Source organism: Crocuta crocuta, unplaced genomic scaffold (assembly GCF_008692635.1).
Source record: "Crocuta crocuta isolate KB4526 unplaced genomic scaffold, BGI_CrCroc_1.0 scaffold99, whole genome shotgun sequence".
NCBI lineage: Eukaryota > Metazoa > Chordata > Mammalia > Carnivora > Hyaenidae > Crocuta > Crocuta crocuta.
The window spans coordinates 7,247,245-7,268,052 of record NW_027551560.1 but is presented as its reverse complement, the minus strand read 5'-3'; the positions used below and the strand labels follow the sequence as shown (position 1 = coordinate 7,268,052).

The 20,808-nt window shown below is 38.4% G+C and overlaps 1 protein-coding gene across 1 annotated transcript in view; it reads left to right on the top strand.

The window, feature by feature from the left end:
- The window catches only part of ZNF367 (zinc finger protein 367), a 35,618-nt gene extending 15,188 nt beyond the window's left edge, over positions 1-20,430 (top strand). The window contains exons 3-6 of the mRNA XM_077749553.1: positions 11,139-11,289; positions 14,085-14,204; positions 15,300-15,438; positions 17,936-20,430. Of these exons, the coding sequence (XP_077605679.1) occupies positions 11,139-11,289; positions 14,085-14,204; positions 15,300-15,438; positions 17,936-18,158 (633 nt within the window). The 3' untranslated portion in view covers positions 18,159-20,430. The remainder of the gene's footprint in view (positions 1-11,138; positions 11,290-14,084; positions 14,205-15,299; positions 15,439-17,935) is intronic.
- Positions 20,431-20,808: the final 378 nt, after the last annotated feature.

Here is a 20,808-nt window from a genome sequence, read left to right as displayed (position 1 = left end):
GACGCCAGGGGAGGGGTGGCGGGCAGACCCGAGGCCACCCGGTAGCAGGTGCAGTGAGCGGCAGTGCAGCCTGGGGTCGCGGAGGAGGCCGGTTCACCCGGGGCGTAGACGCTCGGCTGCTCGCTGAGTCCTCTCTGGCCGGAGAGGGATGCGGGCCTTCAGCTGTTCCTCTGGGTGCAGGACGGGAAGGAGTGGCCCAGATTCCGCTCCATCAATGCAGATAACCCGACCCTACTAAAGATGTCCTGCAGAGATAACCGAAGAGCTAGAAGGGACTTTAGGGCAATCTTCCGTAGTGGAGTGGGGCCCTCACTGCCTCTCATGCATCCAGCGCACCACCTTGCTAGTTGCTGAGAGCACGCAGTGGAATGGGAAGCTGTTGTCGTTAGCCTTGAATTGCTTGCACTCAGACTGTTTAGAGCTGGGAAAGATGTGACGACCTGGTTCAAGCCTACTACGGATCAGGCAACTAAGCCTTAGAGGGATTGGTGAAGGTGACCTCCCCAAGGTCCCACAGCTAGGTAGTGGGAAAGCTGGGACTATGGTTGAGTTTTTGTGGCTCGTAATCCTGAAGCATGTATTCATGGGTGTCTCTCGGCTGACATACTGGTCTCTATAGACTGTAAACTCCTAGAGAGCGCGGATCGTTTTTCTCTGGAAGACTGTTCAACTTTAATCCCTCACACTCCAAATGTTGAATTAAAGTGCTAGGTAATAAATATTTGTGTAATGAATGAATTGTGCTAATATAAGGTTAATATTCAGGTTCTATTCGTTAAGTGGCTATGTCAGATAAGCAGTTTACTGAAGAAAAAACAAGTATATTAAGTGGGTAAGTGCCTGGATATTGGCAAATACTGTATCTACAAATTGAAACAAGTTTGGTCATCACTTTAAGTGCAGTAGCAAAGATGTTGAAACTCCGTGTTTTTTGAGCCCAGAGGAAATTGATATACTTTGTTACTAATGGCATTTTTATTAAAGAGCTACAGAATTATAAAACTCTGTGCTGACCCCCGTTTAATTCTTGAAGCTGCACTTTAGCAAAAATTTGAAACAAATTTGAAAGGACAAGCAGTGGAAATACTGATAAGAGTGCTGAGTGAGTTTGTGAGGGAAACAATCACTGTTGCTCTCTCCAGGTAGCCTTGGAGTGAGATGGCTAGGTAGCCTAGATACTTTCCTGTGTTAACATACCTAACCTTAAAAAACAAAAGTTAGTTTATATAGTTGAGAACCATAAAGGCATACATGCACAAATGCTTGTGATATATTTTGCATTTATTATTAATAATCTAATTTTGGATTATCCAAGAAGATTAATGTTATAATAGATAAATGAAATTTACAGGTATGTTCATTTTGGCCTAAAATAGACTTATCTTAACAAACCTTGTATAAAAGTTGCTCACAATGTATGGGTTTGAATTTTAGTTCCTCTTTCTCCACCTCTTTTTAGAGGTAAAATATACCAGAAATTATGAAGAACTGGTAAAAGCAAAAAGTCTGTTTTATACTTAACTTTTTTCTTCACCCAGTCATATTTCAAAATTACTAGATGACTTGATTTTAACCTGTCCTTTAATCAATGAAGCAATCCACCTACAGCTGCAAAAATTCATTCATTTTAGCTTTTCCGTATTGAGGGGAAAGGTCTGGAATATACCTTTATTTAAGGACGGCAACTAGTTTTGTTTGTAATCAGTTCTAGACCAAAGAGAGGGAACTCTGGCCTCTTTTATTTTGTTTTGTTTCTCTAAAGTACTTGTAGTTCTTTATCTCTACATGAGTGAATCATGCAGACTGAATCTGTTTACTTTATGGAAAGATAGGATACCAGTAACATGTTTCTCCCTACTCCCTTCTCTCAGTATACAGGTTAGAAGCAATAACAACTGTGAGTTTGAGAAAAACATTTGTGTTTATTTGTGTTTATTGTCTGTTTGTTGGCACTGCCCCCCAGAGGAGGTGTTAACATCTGAGACCTCCACACTAAGTGTCAGCTCTCGCCCACTCTCTCGTTTGTTCCTGCCCTCCCCTGCCTCTTCTGCCTGTGGGGAGAACATCCATCATCCACCACCTTATCTTGGCTCATCATCACAAGATTGCTTAGCACTGTTGGGGTATAATTATATATTCGTATTACCTTCTCTCAGTTTGTAGAATTCTGGGAGGGGAGGGAAGGGTGCAGGTCTAATTCTCTGTGCCCTTAGGTTATTTCCAAGCTTCTGCACCTTGTGCCCTTGTGGCCTCTCTACTCACACTATGTTCATGAAGTTACTTCATTGTTGGACCTGTGTTTGGCTTCTCTATGCATAGCCTCAGATACTGTTCACTCTTCAGGACCTGCCAGCTGCCTGTTCCACTTTTCCTTTCTGTTACCTGAACACTGCACAGTCTTACAGATAGCAGATTAGTACATATAATTTTGATCACCACGATGTTAAACATAACCTGTTAATACAGTGGCCACTGTTTATTGCCTGGCACAGCAAACTGCTGGGCTTTTGACTTCCTTAATGAAATCAACCTTGTTTACCCAATGAACAAGGAGGAATTAGAGAAAAAAGTCCCCAAGATTAAGTTTGGTTAACATCATTTGGTAAGTGGCAGCACTGATTGGGCCCTTTTGAGGGCCCTTGTTCTTAATGTATTTCTCCGGTATATATCATGTGTGAATTGACTGTAGGGGTTTATTACTTTTTTAGTAGTAAGCTGATGAAGGTAGACATCGGAAACACACTGTTTACACATAGAATTTTCTCAACAGAGATGCTTTATGAGGGTACACACAATACAACAGACAAATACAAATTAAGAATTGGAAAGTTGTGCAGGTAGGTCAAGGTGGGGGATAGAATGAGGAAGCGCTATGATAGCCAAAGAAAATTTGGATCTAAATCTGAATTTAAAAAGGGAAATATGATCAATTACATTTTTCTTATTTTCTTGTTAAGGTACACATGCCTTCCCCTGAGACCTATTTTCCTTTTCCTTCTCCGTTGTGTTTGTGCACTTTATTTGAATTTTACTTTGTATAAAAATGTGTCAAGGACTTTTAGGGTTTTTTTCTCATCACCCAGTTTGAATATAACTTCTGTAAAATCTAGGTAAATGTGTCCAATATTCTAAGTGTCTTGAGAAATAACACAAATATTATTAAATAACTTTTTTAAAAGTGTTTATTTTTGAAAGAGAAAGAGAGCAAGAGCAGGACAGGGCAGAGAGAGAGGGAGACAGAATCCCAGCAGGCTTGAACTCACAAACTGTGAGATCATGACCTGAGCCGAACTCGGATGCTTAACCGACTGAGCCACCCAGGCACCCCTTGAATTTCTTTTTAACTTAACTTTCTCTTGTGAGCCATCAAGCAATCCTGACAAGATTTGTCTCTTAGACTCCAGGCTACTTGATTGCTGAGGAGTTAGTTAACACTGTTATTGTCAGAATGTAACTAGAAACATAGTTTTCTTATTGCTAAGGCCAAAATGAAAAGGACCTTTAAGTAATGCAGCTCATTTTTGTATGTATGGTTAAAAAAGATGCTCTTTATTTATTTAGGGCATTAGATGATTACTTGCCTTGCTTAATTTTCTCAGTTGAAATGATATACTTGGTGATCTCTTACCTGTCTATAGCTAGGATGTTGTATTATATTTTATTTTTTTTAGCTCTCTATTTCTTATTTGGAAAATGCAAATATGTGATTTAGGCAGAGAAGCAATAAATTGTTATCTTTTTAAATACTCAACCCCCCATTAAACAAGCTTATAATTTTTTTGTTTTGTTTTTGTTTTTTTAACGGTAACAGAAAAGTTATGGATAATCTAAAATTTTTGATATTGATTAGTTATTTTAAATTATAATAGAGGCAAGAGTATGTTTTTATGTATTTAAAAATACTGGGAAGGGGCATGTGGGTGGTCCCGTCAGTTAGGTGTCCAACTCTTGATTTCGGCCCCAGAGTCCTGAGATATAGTCCGAAGCCCTGAGTTGGGCCCACACCGAGTGTGGAGCCTGCTTCAGATTCACTCTCTTCCTCTGCGCCTCCTCTGCTCGTGTGTGTGCATTCTCTCACAAAAAATTTTATGAAAATAAAATTAATGGGAAAAGATTCTTTAATCATAGAGTAGTTGTGTCACTAAGGCTTTTTAAAAATTAAAGTATAAAAATTAAAGTATAATTAACATACAGTATGATTAGTTTCTGGTGTACAATATGATGATTTGACCAGTCTATACCTTTCTTAGTGCTCATCAAGGTATGTGTAATCTTAATCCCCTTTATCTATGTCACCCATCCTCCTACCTCCCCTCTGGCAACCACTACTTTGCTCTCAGTATTTAAGAATCTGTTTTTGGTTTGTCTCTTTTTTCCTTTGTTATGTTCCATAAATTTCACATGAGTGAAATACGGTTTTTGTCTTTCTCTGATATATTTACCTAGCATTATGGCCTGTAGGTCCATTCACATTGTAGCAAATGGGAAGATCTCATTCTTTTTAATGGCTGAGTAATGTGCCGTTGTGTATGTGTCTCTGTATACCACATCTTTATCCATTCGTCTATGGATAGACACCTGGTTTGCTTCCATATCTTGGCTATTCTAAATAATGCTGCAATAAACATAGGGGTGCATATTTGGTGCATCTATTCTAATTAGTGTTTTTGTTTTCTTTGGGTAAGTACTTAGTAGTAGAATTCTTGGATCATAAGGTAGTTCCATTTTTAATTTTTTGAGGAACCTCCATACTGTTTTCCAAAGTGGCTGTACCAATTTGCATTCCCACCAAAAGTGTTCCTTTTTTTCCACATTCGTGCCAACACCTGTTATTTCTTGTCTTTTTGACTTTAGCCATTCTGATAGAGGTAAAGTCAGATCTCATTGCAGTTTCAATTTGTAGTTCCCTGATGAATAGTGATGTTGAGCTTCTTTTCATTTTTCTGTTGGCCATCTATGTCCTTGGAAAAATGTCTATTCAGGTCCTTTCCCCATTTTTAAAAGTTTGTTTGTTTGTTTGTTTTTGAGAGAGAAAGAGGAGGGAGGGAGAGAATCCCAAGCAGGCTCCACTCTGCCAGCCTGGAGACTCATGTGGGCTTGAACTCATGAACCATGAGATTATCACCTGAGCCCAAATCAAGAGTTGGATGCTTAACTGAGCCAACTGGGTTCCCTGGTCCCCTGCCCTTTTTTTTTTTTTTTAAATTTTTAATGTTTTTATTTATTTCTGAGAGAGACAGAGAGACAGTGTGAGCAGGAGAGGGTCAGAGAGAGGGGTAGTTAAAGAACCTGAACAGGCTCCTGTCAGCACTGAGCCTGATGCAGGGCTCGGGCTCGAACCCAGGAACTGTGAGATCATGAACTGAAGTCAGACGCTTTCCCGACTGAGCCACCCAGGTGCCCCATCCCCTGCCCATTTTTAATCAGATTATTTGGGTTTTTTTGGGGGGTGTCGAGTTGTAGAAGTCCTTTTTTTTTTTTTTTTTAGAAGTTCTTTATTTTGGATACTAATGCCTTATCAGATATTTCATTTGCAAATATCTTCTCCCATTCAGTAGGTTGCCTTTTGGTTTTATTGATGGTTTCCTTCATTGTGCAAAACTTTATATTTTGATATAGTTCCAGTAGTTTAATTTTGCTTTTGTTTCCCTTGCCTGAGGAAACTTTCTATAGCTAATGTCAAAGAAATTACTACCTATGTTTTCTTCTAAGAATTTTATGGTTTCACATCTCACTTTTATGTCTTTAGTACATTTTGAGTTTATTTTTGTGTATGGTGAAAGAAAGTGGCCTAGTATCATTTCTCTTTTGCATTTGCATTATTTTTATGTATGTATGTATGTACTTACTTATTTTTTTAATGTTTTATTTATTTCTGAGAGAGTATATTTATTTATTTTTTAAATGTTTATTCATTTTTGAGAGAGAGAGAGAGAGAGAGAGAGAGCGCGCGCGAACAAGCTGTGGAAAGGGCAGAGAGAGAGGGAGACACAGAATCAGAAGCAGGCTCCAGGCTCCAACCTGTCAGCACAGAGCCTGATGCGGGGCTTGAACCCACGAACCGTGAGATCATGACCTGAGCTGAAGTCAGATACCTAACTGACTGAGCCACCCAGGCACCCCTATTTTTATATATTTAAAAAGTATTAGGAAAAGATTATTTCATGGCAGAGGAGTTATATTACTAATGTTTTTAATTAACCTGATTTCATGTTCCATTTCTTAATGGAATTGTCTATTTTTATGGATCATAGATTATTTATTTATTTTGTACTTTACATTTTTAAAACAAGATTTAAACCAATTATTCATCATATAAATATAACCAGCAACAATCCAATTATTGTAACTCAATAAATGATGGTAATGGATTTTCTAATTTTACTCCTGGTTAGATCTTTCTTTGCTGATTCTGAGTTAACAGTTTCAGTAAGCAAGACTAGAGCTAAGTGTAGCTAGTAGTAAAGTAGTAGAGTCTCAGCCAAGGAGTAAAGGTGAAGGTGAAAGTATTTGATAACAACCAGTAATTGCTACAAGTTGATTTGCTAATTTGGACTAAGTCAGGGTCCAGGTAGGACCTTCCCAATTCCTAGCTTCATTATAAATGGAAACTTCTTAAAGAGTTATATAAGGCTGGGGAAAGACATCAATTATGTGCCTCTTGGTAATTTTGATATCAACAAAGAATTGATGAGATCTTTATCCCATCAGCAAATATTTATTAACAAAGTGCCTAAGTCAGTTAGCTTAGACTAAAGCATGGTGCAGAATGCAACCTTAGAAATCCCAATCTTAGCCTGATCATGGCTCATGTTCTGTCCTTTGAGGGTTGACCACTGGTATGCACCTTGTCCTGATCATTCTGAGACCCAGAAGGAACATCCCCTACCTGAGACATTTGGGTCTCAAAGCAGAGAGAAAAGAGAGATGAAAGAGCCATGTGATGGCTTTTAAAGCTTTTGCTTAGAAGTCATACATATAATTTCTACTCCCATTTTATTGGTCAAAGCAAGTCATATGGTCAAGTTTGCCTCATTGGTACCCACAAACAGTGAGAAAGGGGCAGTGGATATTTTTACAGTATTATTATCTGCCATAGTGCCTTTCCACATTCCTTTATTGGGGGTGTGTGGGGCAAAAAACAACAAAATTTACCATCTTAATTTTTTTTTTTTTGTTAACTATATGCACATTGTTGTGTAACAGATCTCAGGAATTTACTGATCTTGCAAAACTGAAACTCTACCCACTGAACTCCTCTTTTCTCTCTCCCCATAGTCCCTAGCAACAACCATTCTAAAAGTGTGAGTACTTTCAATACCTCACATAGTGGAATCATGTAGATTTTGTGGTCTGTGTGTATGTCCATGTGACTGGTTTGTTTCACTAGCATAGTGCTTTTAATGTTCATGCACATTACAGCACAGGGCAGGATTCTCTTTTTTTAAGGCTGAATAATTTTGTTTTATTGTAAATACCACCTTATTTTTCTTTGTAATCTGTCAGTGGACATTTAGGTTACTTCTACCTGTTGACTGTTAAGGAAATGGATTTTATTATCTAAGAATTTTTTAAACATGACATCCTATAAGATAACTCACCCATGTTGAGATTGGCCTTTTCTTTCAAAGTGAAAATTGATGGAATGGAATTTTGCTGGAGCTTATTGTTACCCTTCAGGGTTTTGGCCTGATGTTTTTAAGCATTTGGAAGGCTTTAGGTTTTTATATTGTAGACAGTAAAAGCGTCTTCATTTTGTTTGTAGTTGTATATAATCCTTTTATGATCTTTTTTCATGTAACTTGTGTGTATAAAATTTAACTTACTTGGGAAATGAGAAAGTTTTTTTTTCAAGTGAATGTTTTAGATTAGTTCTAGATGTATGGAAAAGTTAAGATAGTGCAGGATGTTCCCATAAATCATATACCCAGTTTTCCCATTGCTAACATCTTACATTAGCATTGTACATGTGTTGTGATTAATGGAACCAACTTGATATATTGTTATTAACTAACATCCTTAGTATATTAAAATTTCCTTAGTTTTTTTAAAAAAAATTGAAGTGAAATTCACATAACAAAATGAACCATTAAAAAAAATTTTTTTTTAATTGTTTATTTATTTTTGAGAGAGAGACAGAGCCTGAGCCGCAGAGGGGCAGAAACAGAGAGAGAGGTCATTGTACTTTTTTCAGCTCCAGAATTTCTGCCTGGTTTCTTTTTATAATTTTTTTATGGTTATTCTTGAGAGAGAGAGAGACATAGCACAAGTGGGGGAGGGGCAGAAAGGGAGGGAGACGCAGAATCTGAAGCAGGCTCCAGGCTCTGAGCTGTCAGCACAGAGCCTGCGACATTGGGGCTCGAACTCATGAACTGTGAGAGCATGACGTGAGCCTAAGTTATTTAACCAACTGAGCCATCCAGGTGTTCCCCCCCAACCCCCACTTTTTAAAATGTTTATTTTTGAGAGAGAGCGAGAGAGTGTGAGGGAGGGGAGGGGCAGAGAGAGAGGGAGGGAGAGGAGCTGAAGCAGACTCTGCACTGTCATCACAGAGCCTGACGCAGGGCTCAAATCCACAAACCGTGAGATCATGACCTGAGCCAAAACCAAGTCTCAGCCCCCCGGGGGGGCCCCTATAATTTGTTTCTTTAGTGATATTTTCTGAACAGTGTTATTCTGTTTTTCCTTTTGTCCTTTGTCCATGGTTTCCATGACCTCTTTCAGCAAGCATATTTATTTAAGGTTTTTGTCTAGTGAGACCTGCGTCTACTTCCTCCTGGTCTGTTTCTATGAATTTCTCTTGCATATGGACCATACTTTGTTTCTTTACATGTTGAGTAGTATTTTGTTGAAAATGGGATGTTTTGAATATTCTACTGTGATGACTCTGGAAATCAGATTCTTCTCCTTCCCCAGAGTTTGGCTTGGTTGTGTGCTGCGGGTTGTAGTTATTTGTTTTGCAAATTTTTTTATTTTTTTAATGTTTGTTAGTTTATTTATTTATTTTGAGAAAGAGAGAGAGGTGGAGGGTCAAAGAGACAGGAAGACAGAGAATCTGAAGCAGCGCCAGGCTCTGAGCTATCAGCACAGGGCCTGATACAGGGCTTGTTCAACCCATGAATCATGAGATCATGAACTGAGTTGGAGTCAGAAGCTTAACCGACTCAGCCACACAGGCACCTCTGTTTTGCGAATTTTCTAAACTGCTTCTGTAAACTGTTCTTTGTTGTGTTTGTTTTCAGCTCAGCATTGCTAAAGATTGCCTTGAATGCCAATAGCTAAAAACTGAAAGGGAAAAAATTTCCTGACTTTGCAAAAATGGCTCTGAGTTGTAGCTCTTTCTTAATGCTTAGACTTATTCTAACTCTGCCTTAGCCTTCATTTCCTGCACTGCCTACCTAAGGATCAGTCAGAGGTGTAAGCTTAGGGTCTTTTCAGGTCTTTTCTGAGCATGCTTCCAGCCCTCGGCAAGTCTGTGGCTTTCTAAAATTTTATCTTTACCATACCAGGGCAATTTTCAATGCCCTGATTACACAAAAAAACTCTCCAGCTTTTCCTCCCAGCCTTTTCATGTGTCTTTTTGTCTCAACTGAAATATTTTGCCCCAGGTGGCAGTAAGTTATTACTGGCCTTACAAGGTTTTTTTCCTCTTTTTTTTTTTTTTAAAGACTGTGACTTTATTTTTTTATTTTTTTTGGATTAATGTAGCTTTTATTTATTTATTTTTCTTTTTTTAAATAGTTTATTGTCAAGTTGGTTTCCATATAAGAGCCAGTGCTCATCCCAAGTGCCCTCCTCCATGCCTATCACCTCCCCTGCCCTTCCCTCCCACACCCATCAGCCCTCAGTTCGTTTTCAGCATTCAAGAGTCTCTCATGGTTTGCCTCCCTCTCTCTCCCCCACTGTTTTTCCCCTTCTTCTCCACGGTCCTCCGTTAAGTTCCTCCTAATCCTCCTATATGTGCAAACATATGGTATTTGTCCTCTGCCTGACTTATTTCGCTCAGCATAACACCCTCAAGTTTCATCCATGTTGCTACACATGGCCAGATTTCATTGTTTCTCATTGCCATGGAGTATTCCATTGTATAGATAAACCACATCTTCTTGATCCATTCATCAGTAGATGCACACTTAGGCTCTTTCCATGTTTTGGCTATTGTTGAAAGTGCTGCTGTGAACGCTGGGGTACATGTGCCAGCACTCCTGTATCCCCTGGGTAAATTTCTAGCAGTGCTACTGCTGGGTCGTAGGGGAGTTCTCTTATTAATTTTTTGAGGAACCTCCACACTGTTTTCCAGAGGGGCTGCACCAGTTTACATTCCCTCCAACAGTGTAGGAGGGTGCCCGTTTCTCCACATCCTCGCCAGCATCTATAGTCTCCTGATTTGCTCATTTTAGCCAAGAATGTGACTTTTTAAAAAAAATGTTTATTTTTGAGAGAAAGTATGTGCACACAAGCAGAGGAGGGACAGAGAGAGAAAGGGAAAATTCCAAGTAGGCTCCACAATGCCAACACAACCTGACGTGGGCTTGAACCAATGAACTGTGGGAAAGTGACTTGTGATGAAGTCAAGAGCCGACACTTAACTGACTGAGCCACCCAGGCGCCCCTAGCCTTACCAGGTTTTGAGCAGCTCTGTTTAGCCACTTTTTTGTCCTGAGAGGGTTTTGAGTTAGGTCAAACAAAGACAAACACCTTGTGTCAGTTCTTCAAGTAGCCCCCAGACAGGTCAAAACAAACACAATTCTTTTAGAATTAAATCTGCTTTGCTCTTTGTGGAGCCAGGGACTGAGTGAGAATGAAGGCTCTTTAAGACCACTGTGGGGGACAGGGAGAGGCAAGGGCAGGCAGTAAAAATACTGCAGAGCTTTCCTACTGTTTTAGGTTGCCTGTTTTTTGATTCTGTGTTCCCTGAGTTGCTGTAAATCTATTTTCTGGAGTTGTGATAAAAGTGATTTTGACAGTTTTTTCTCAAATTTTCAGTGATCTATAAAGGAATGGGCCTTTGGAACTACCTATTCTACTGTTTTGACTGATGTCACTCAAGAAAGATTTAAAAAATGATTTATTGTGATATTTTACTTTAACAAGAGGATTTAAGAAATTATATTAATGTTTATACAAATTGTTAATAGGATGGAATCCGACGTGGTAGACCCAGAGCAGATACTGTTCGGGATTTAATAAATGAAGGAGAGCATTCATCCAGCAGAATCCGTTGTAACATCTGTAATAGGGTGTTTCCACGGGAGAAATCGCTCCAGGCTCACAAAAGGACTCATACAGGTAACCTGAGCAGAAGTAATACTAAAAGCTGATTTGATGTTTGGGTCCATAAATTAATATTGTAGTTGTCTTATATTTCCTTATTGTGAAGTTTTTTTAAGACAAGCTCTGTATAGTCGGTTTCTCTTTTGAAGGAAGGTTTTCTCAGCATTGGTACCATGTGACTTCTAAAGGTATCATGGTAATTAATCTAGCTGTCATAGGAATGTTATTGCTAAATTGAGTTCTATCATTCTACCTACCTGAATGTCAATATCTGATATGCCCTTCAGTTGTCTGTGTAATTGATAAACTGATTTGTAGGCCAAATACTAAAACAGTGTCCAGCTGTCCAGTGTCTAGCTGACAGCTAGCTCAGAGCCTGGAGCCTGTTTAGGATTCTGTGTCTCCCTCTCTCTCTGACCCTCCCCTGCTCATGCTCTCTCAGAAATAAATAAAAAACATTAAAAATTAAAAAAAAATAAGTAAATTGAGATGGGCAATATGTGTAAAATATGCTTAGTATGAAAAAAAAGAGTAAATGATGTCCTTAATTACTTCTGCTATTGATATATTGGGTTAAATAAAATCTATCGTCAAAATTAATTCCACCTGTTTACTTTTGCTTTTTTAAAGTGGTTCCTAGAAGTGGTTCATATTCTCTTTCTGTTGGGCAGTACTGGTCTAGAACTTGGACTTTTAAACCTTAGTTCCTTATTTTTTTCACTATTTTTCACTGTTACCACCTGTTCGGTGTTTTTGTTAGTTTTTGAAAAATACATTTTAATAATATGGTAGAATAAGTTTTCTTAGCTAAATCCCTGTAAAGGGGTAAAGTTTTAATTCTGAATCATTACAAACTAAGGTGACCAAGAGGTTTTGACTTTAGGAACCATTCAGTAAAACCATTACAAAATGAAATACATGATTTTGAGAATTTTCAGATTTTTCAGTCTAATCGGTCTGAAATATCCCCAAATAACTGGTTCACAGGCCATAGAGTACATGTTGCCTGTATAGATAAGATTCAGGACCATGTGGTGTAATGATAAGATCCCTGAGTCTCAGGCCTCATCTACCGATTTTTTTAAAAACATTTATTTTTTGAGAGATAGAGCATGAGTAGGGGAGGGGCAGAGAGAGGGAAAGAGTCACATATTCTGAAAGAGGCTCCAGCCTCTGAGCTGTCAGTACAGAGCCTGACGCGGGGCTAGAACTCACAAACAACCATGAGATTATGACCTGAGCCAAAGTTGGATGCTTAACTGACTGAGCCATCCAGGCACCCCATCTGTTACTATTTTAAATACCCTCCCATACTTGTGTTTTATTAATTTGTGTCTATCAGAGTCATTTGGTACATTTCTAAATAATGAGAAATTTAGGGAGGACTTGTTATTGTTAATTGAGTCATATTGGAAGGACCCAGTGCATACTTGTTGATCACAGAATGATTTTTCAAAAAATAATTAAAAAAAATTTTTTTTAACATTTATTCATTTTTGAGAGACAGAGAGAGACAGGGTGGGGGAGGGGCAGAGAGAGAGAAGGAGACACAGAGTCCGAACCAGGCTCCAGGCTCTGAGGTACCAGTACAGAGCCCCACACGGGGCTCGAACTCATGAACTATGAGATCATGACCTGAGCCGAAGTCGGATGCTTAACTGACTGAGCCACCCAGGAGCCCCCCAAAATAATTTTAATTACGGTTGAACAATACTTTTGAGCACTTTCTGAAGCCTAGCACTGTGTTGTATATATGAATTCCAATGGAATAAGAAGTGTTAAACATCTTTGTGTCAGAAAGATACCAGGATACATAAATAACCGTGGATTCTGAGATAGTGAAGGGATACATAGTTCAACTATTTGGACACAGCAGGGAGGTAAGAACCTGAGAGCCTGCAAGACTGGGAACATTTGAATGGGCAGAGAAGATAATTTTCAACAACATGAGGAACTGTCTCATGGATGGACTGAATCTCAAGAGTGAAGTAAAGCTAAACCCTGCCCTCTAACCCAGTAGCTATAGTGCAGATATTAGGGGACCACTGAAAAGTCAGCAGATAATTTTCAGCTGTTCAAGGGGTGTGGTAGGGTTTGGAGTGATTTAGGAGGTAATTCATATGACAAAGCATTCACTCTGTCATTCACTCCAGAAGTGCTATGCAGGGGTAGAGAATAGGGGGCAGCTAGGGTTCCCGCTGGGTGGGAAGGGCGGCCAGCCTGGCCTGGGGAAGTTGCAGTGGGAAAATAGGAGTAGGAGACATTTTAAAGAATCAGCAAGAGCTAGTGATTTGGGGAGAAAAATGACAGGATAAGCCAAAGATAACTTCAACGATTTGAACCTGGGAATCTATAGGCTCAAGGCCTAACGAAAATATTATTTTGCTTTCAAGTGGATAGCTGCTTGGTAGCCTTGAGGCGCTGTTGTTAACATTAACACTTGCAGCTTTGTAGAGGCTATATGACATGTTTTTTTTTTTTTTAAATGTTTTTTATTTATTTCTTGGAGAGAGAGAGAGACAGCGTGAGCAGGGGAGGGTCAGAGAGAGAGGGAGTCACAGACTGAAACAGGCTCCAGGCTCTGAGCTGGCTGTCAGCACAGAGCCCGATGCGGGGCTCGAACCCATGAACCGCGAGATCATGACCTAAGCGAAAGTCGGACGCTTAACCGACTAAGCCACCCAGGCGCCCCTATGTGACATGTTTTATTGTTGTTTGGAGTCATGACCTATATGGGGGTTGATTCTCTCTGTCCCTTTCTCTTCTTACATTATTGTCTCAGAAATAATATATAATATTTGTCTACTTAGGTGAGAGGCCCTATCTGTGTGACTATCCAGACTGTGGAAAAGCCTTTGTTCAAAGCGGACAGCTCAAAACACATCAGCGTCTTCACACCGGAGAGAAACCTTTTGTTTGTTCAGAAAATGGTATGGTGTTGAGAGTTAAGTTTATGTAATAACTGGTTGTGAGTTAAAAGCTAAAATATCTTTTACTTAAGTTTTTTGGGAGGAGAGATGTTGATGTCTATGTAAATTTCATATATTCTCTTTCTGAATTGTGATCCATGCTCATTTTCTGGGAAATGATTGATTTTTAATGAAACATTCTTTTTAGATGAAAATCACAAAAGGTAATTAAAAGTAGTATGTATATCCAGGGGGCGCCTGGCTGGCTCAGTCAGCAGAGCATGCAACTCTTGATCTTGGGGTTGTGAGTTCAAGCCCCACAACGGGCGGAGAGATTACTTTAAAAAAGAAAAAAAAAATAGTATATTTAGGTTGAGGTGGTAGAAGGATCTGTAGAAGTAAAGGTAACCTTTAGAGTAGGCTTTTAGTTTGATTTTAAACTTTTAAATATTAAGTCGAAAGAAATCCATCATTGTCTCAATTTTCAATAAAGGGGGAAATTTTACCATCTTGCCACTGCCACCGTTAGTAATTTCTTAACACTTTTAAGTGATTTTCTAAATCTCTTCTCACATTTCTTGAGATATTTTCCTTATGCACATTTTTACATACTTATACCTGAAATTCAATATAGTTCTGTGCTGTTGTTGTGTGGTTCTCTTGATTGTTGTCAGTTGTTACGAATGTCTATACACTTTTTCATTTGCATAAGCATATACACTATGATTGCCTCAATGTTGAATATTTAATATTTGTTTTTAAAATTTGTTTGTTGCCAACAAAGCTGAGGGGCACAGCTCCCTCCTGAAAGCTTTGTTCATCTTACGGGATATTTCCTTATGATAGATTCAAAGAATGGAATTCCTGGGTCAGAAGTTTTGACCATTTTTGCTAATAAATCCCTTTCTGGTGGGGTTGATGCATTTATGTTGCCATGACCAAACGGTGAAGGCACTGCTTGCTTCCCCTTAGGGTTGCTTTTTTTTCTCCTCCAAGTTACAGAATGCTACATCCCATGGTCTTAATTCATTTTTCTTGGATACCAGTGAAACTGAACATTTTCCATGTCTGCTGGATGTCCAGATTCTGATAAGTGTTTCCCTCTATGTTTTGAAGGCTGCCTAAGCAGATTCACCCATGCAAACCGCCACTGTCCGAAGCACCCTTATGCCAGGCTGAAACGGGAGGAGCCCACAGACGCTCTCAGTAAGCACCAGGCTGTGGACAACCAGGCTGCCGCCGAGTGGTTGGCGAAGTAAGGTTCTCCCTGCACTCCACTGCACAGTACTGCCCAGCACATGGGCTGACGCTGGGAGCTTTGACAGTTCTCTCATTTTAAATAAGTTGCTTTTCTACACATTTTACAAAATAATTTGAAATGGTGCTTTATTTCCTTAAACCACAGAATTGTTAGGAGTAGTATGAGGATCTGTTGTGCGAATGATACAGGTACATGATACTAATTTGTCTGAATGCCCAGACCACAATGTATTTTAAAAGCAAGAATTTTCCTCATTTTTAAAGAATGTTTTATATGAATTGTACTCTACTGTGCAGCCTGTCTTCACTTTATTCATATGAGATAGGTGCTGATTATTACTGGGATACAGCCTAGAGATTCTTCTAAAGTTCTAAAAAGCACCTGGTTGAATTTTTTTTAATGGCAACATGGGGTCTGACATAAAAAAATTTCTCTAAACGTATTCTGATTTAAGGAGTCATCTGCTGTGTACGAACCAGCATCGGCTGTTTGGGGCACTCCCTTCTTCATCAGATTCCTGCACACTTAGGAAAAGTCTGGAATCCCTCGTGCTGCTGTAGCTCTGCCTCCTCTGGCCTCGCACCTGTCTCCAGCGACCCGGCCTTGTTTGTCAGCACCACCCTCACTGTGGCTCGCAAGCCTCTGTGCCCCCTGCTCCCTCTGTCCTCTTCACTGCTCATTCTTCATTCTTACTGAGGTCACACACTCCGTCAGGAGATTCTTCCCTAACCTGCTCACTAACCCCCAGAACGAACAAGGTTAGACTGATAGATAGATGCTTTTATAACACAGTGTTAACACACTGTCGTCACTCATTTATTTATTTGTCTAGTGTCTTGTCCCTGCTGGACCAGAGGCTCCACTTAGGCAGGCTTATGTTTGTCTGGCTTGCTGCATCACTCCCTCCCTCCCTCTTCCTCCCAGCTGGCCTCTGCCACCCCATGGGCTCTAACTTTGCTTAAGTCAGAAACTTGGTCATCTTTGTGTTTGCCTCTCATTCTCCCGTCTACTCAATGACAGACTAATGGATTCTACTCAGTAGAAAGTCTAAACCCTGTGTTATGGGATTCAAAGTCCTTCATTGCCTGGTCCCTGCTGACCTTGTTAAACTTCAAGTCAGACTGAACTATTTGCATTTTTTTTTTTTATATCTTTGAGTATTGCCCAAATTTTTCCAGTTTTGAGATGTCTGGATTTCCTGAAATCTAGTAGTTGTGTTATTTTTGTGTGTGTAATGTTAAAAACAGCTTTACTGAGGTGTAATTGACACACAATAAAGTGTACAATTTGATACGTTTTGACACAATGTATACACCTGTGAAGCCATCATCACAGTTAAGATGGTGAACATATCCGTCACTTCTAGAACTTTCCTCATGCCCCTTTGTAATTCATCACTCCTGCCCCTCCCTGCTTCCTGCTCTCCAGACTGATCTGCTTTCTGTTATTATAAACTAGTTTGCATTTTTTACAATTTTATACAAAAAAGTCATATAGTATATACTTCTGTTGTCTGGCTTTTATTCAATGTAATTATTTTGGGATTCATCCATGTTGACTGTATCAATGGTTTATTCTTTTTTTTTTAGTTTATTTTTTTTAATTGAGGTATAGTTGGCACACAATGTTATATTAGTTTCAGGTGTACCACATAGCAATTCCCCAAGTCTATGCATTATGCTTGCTCACAAGTGCAGCCACCATCTGTCACTATACAACCCTAGGTTCATTCCTTCTTACTGTTGAGTAGTACACCATTGTATGGATACACCTCAGCTTGTTTATTCATTTGCCTGTTGCTGGGCTTTTGGGGTGTTTTTGGCCATTACAGATAAAGCTACTATCAGCATTGATTGATGCGGGTCTTGTACGGGACATTTTTGTATGTAGTGATATTGTTCTTTAAATATGCCTTTCTTTAGTTACCAAAAGGTAGACTATTTTCTCTTGTGAATTATCAGTTGGTTAATTAATAGAATAATCGTGGTGCCTCTTAGATTTTCGAATAAGCTCTGTGTGTTCTAGATACTAATCTATTTGTCATATTTTGTGGGTTTGAAGTTTCTTACAGTTAACTCTGTCAGAAGAATAGGATAAATAGGTTTCTAATGATTATTTGTTCTACTTTTTAAAATTTTTTACCGAGGTATCATTGACATACAACATTTGTTCAACTGTTTGTGTATTTTACTGTAGTCCATTTCACATATGATCTTAGTTTATTGGTGAAAACCCATGATTAAAGAGTTGAGTAAAAGACCCAGAACTGCCAGTTTTTGATTTTGGAAATCTGAGCAAGTCCCTCAACTTCTTGACTGTGAACTTTTTCTTCTAGAATGGGAACTATATGTAAAGTATACGAATCATTTTAGAACTTTATAAACTAAGACACAGAAAATAATACTGTGGTAAAGAACCTGTTTTCAGAAGAAAAGTAAATGTTTGAGGAGGTCGTGTATACATATAGCTAATGTGCGTGTGTTTCATGTAGGTATTGGGAAACAAGAGAGCAGCGTGCCCCCACCTTGAAAGGGAAGCTCGTTCAGAAGGCTGATCAGGAGCAGCAGGACCCTCTGGAGTACCTGCAGTCTGACGAGGAGGATGACGAGAAGCGTGGCGCCCAGCGCCGGCTGCAGGAGCAGCGGGAGCGTCTGCACGGAGCCCTTGCTCTCATAGAGCTCGCCAACCTGACTGGGGCGCCGCTCCGCCAGTAGCCTCGCCACTGACTGCCACTGTACAAAAAAAGTACTGCCCAGCGTACTTAAAAAGTAGATCCTTGGGCATAAGCTAAGCACCTTATTTGCTTATCATAGGCTGCTATTCTGTAGAAACTTATGAAGAATGTCATTGCCCCAGAATATGGGGTGAGAGAGAATTGCACTTTTTTTATATGGTAATGGATTTGTTGTAAAGTTTAAAATATTTTGTAAATATGGGACTTCTAGTACAGGGTAGAAAAGGACATATTGTGGGAAGCTAGATTTTGCAAGTTTAATGCATTCTTTGGAAGCAGTTCTCACAGGAAGCACTTTCTGAATAAGACACTTGTATGAAAAAGCAGAATGGTACATGTAGCCAAAGAACGTTGAAATAGATTATTTATAAGATCATTTTTTAACATTGTATATTAGTATGTTTAACAATACTGTAAACACTGAAGCAAGCCAGAAAGTAGAAGATATGTGTGTTAAGATATAGATTTTTAAATTGCAAAATAGTGTGCCTAACGAAAAGTGGAAAACTGACTATTTTGGAAGATGTTCTAAGTTATGGACTTTGGAAGAAAAGAGATGTTTGAGGATCTTGGCAAGATGCACAATAATTGAGAATATTCAGAATTGGAGTAATATCAGTCTTATTCTGTCCTTCTGAGGCGTTACAGCTCACTATGATGTTCAGGTTTGAAAAGCACTTGGCATCCCTGTTATGTTAACTTGGGAGCTTTTGCACGTTGCATATTTCTCATTTGCTGAAATTGAGTGATTAATCTTGCAAAGTCTAGGTAACTTGGTCATTGGTATTTTTATATATATATATTATGGGCCCTGTAAGAGATTTGGCACTTGGATTTTTATTAATAAAAGGGACACCTACAGGGTTGTTTTGTAGTGAACTGTTTTAGATCTTTTGTTAGCAAACACTAAATTTTAATTGTACTGCTTGTTTAGAATTACTAGCAAATGGAAGCCTCCTATTTATATTTTCCGTGCATACAGCCACCTTCTTGCTTTTCTTCGGAATAACATGCCAAGCTATTTTGTGTTCACTAAATTTAGTTATCAGGTAAACACTGCAGAAAATATTAGCTACTCAAATAAGTAGGTTTCTGGAATAGTTTCAGCTGCAAGTGTTAGGTGGTGTTAAGCCATTTTTCCAAATAGATGAAGTTTTTAAATACCACTTTATATACTGAAGCATGAACAGAAAAATCAAGATTGAGCAGTTCACCTCCTTTATGTACACATAAACCTCCATCATTTATGCTTTTGTTTTAAGCAGAAACTAAATAACATGCATAGCATGGTAATTTGATAGATTGCATAATTGGAGTAGATCTCAGAGTAATAGAGGGCAATATGGCTCTTCAGCGCCTTTTTTTTTTTTTTTGAAGTAGTAGCCTACAGATGTAGTTTAAACATTATCTAAAATGTAGGCTTCTTTATCCAAAAATCTCAGTGTGTTGCAGTACACAGATAGTTTAAAATACTAGCCATGGGGAAGGGGAGGTATGTAAATGTCTTGGAAGGAAGCAAAAGTATGAAAGATGATAGTAACAAATAATGTGTATGAATGAGGACATACTTTAAAAATGTAATTCCTCTGTATAGTAAATTACAAATCTTGAGGGATTTTTTTTTTGTAATAAGAGAATTTATATTTGTAATGGTCTAAGAATTTTGTTTGTAATCTGGTATATAGAATTTTAACTTGGAGCACTTATAAGCACAGTGAGAGAGACTGTAGCATCTGAATTTTCTTGGTTTAGATTTCAACGTTTTCTCTAGAATTTTTGCTCTCAATATGACTTAAATGAACTATGAAAAGCAACACTCATCAGTCTTGGGAAATTTAAAATTTGATGAACTTAACCTAAAGAAGGAAGGGCAGTAAGAATTTTAAAAATACAAATACTTGCCAATTCTCAGATAATAAAATCTATGGCCTTCAAAAGTAAGGATTTTTGTTTATTTCTTAGTCAGCTTTTGTCAGCTATAATAGTTATATTCACAGACATTTTTTATTTGTATAATTGGAAGTTTAAGAAATTATTACAACTAACTAGAAAAATTAAAATGTTCTCTTTTGATATAAGCTATGTGCTTGGACAAAATACATTGGCATCTAAAATTTGTGGTATGTTAAGACTGCTTTTTGTTTTAAAAATGTGGTTTACATTCAAATTTTTGAAGTGTTTTATGCTTCATATGGCTGAGATGTAGTTTGGCAGAGATAACAGCATAAGAATAAACATGCTGTAATTTTAAAAGATGCTTTGAATAAAAATTTATTTTAATTTACAGTTTAAAGTACATGTTCATTCTTGAATCCTTTATAATTTGTTTTCCTATCAACAATAACCATAATATAAAAAATTGAAAAGGTAGAAATGTCACCTATGGCATTCTCCCATTATTTGTTATTTGGTGCATTTTCTACTTCATTCCAGTATGAGCTCATCTCAGGCATCTTTTTAGCTAGCATAGTAGAAATCATAGTGTAAATTGCTTTTTTTTTTACCTTAAAATTATGGCCTTTTAGATTATAGATATCAATTTGACTTCCTCTTATTACAGTGTTAAAAATACACTGGTGTGCATGCATCGATGCAGTTATGCTCAAACGTTTCTTTCATTAGAAATCTTC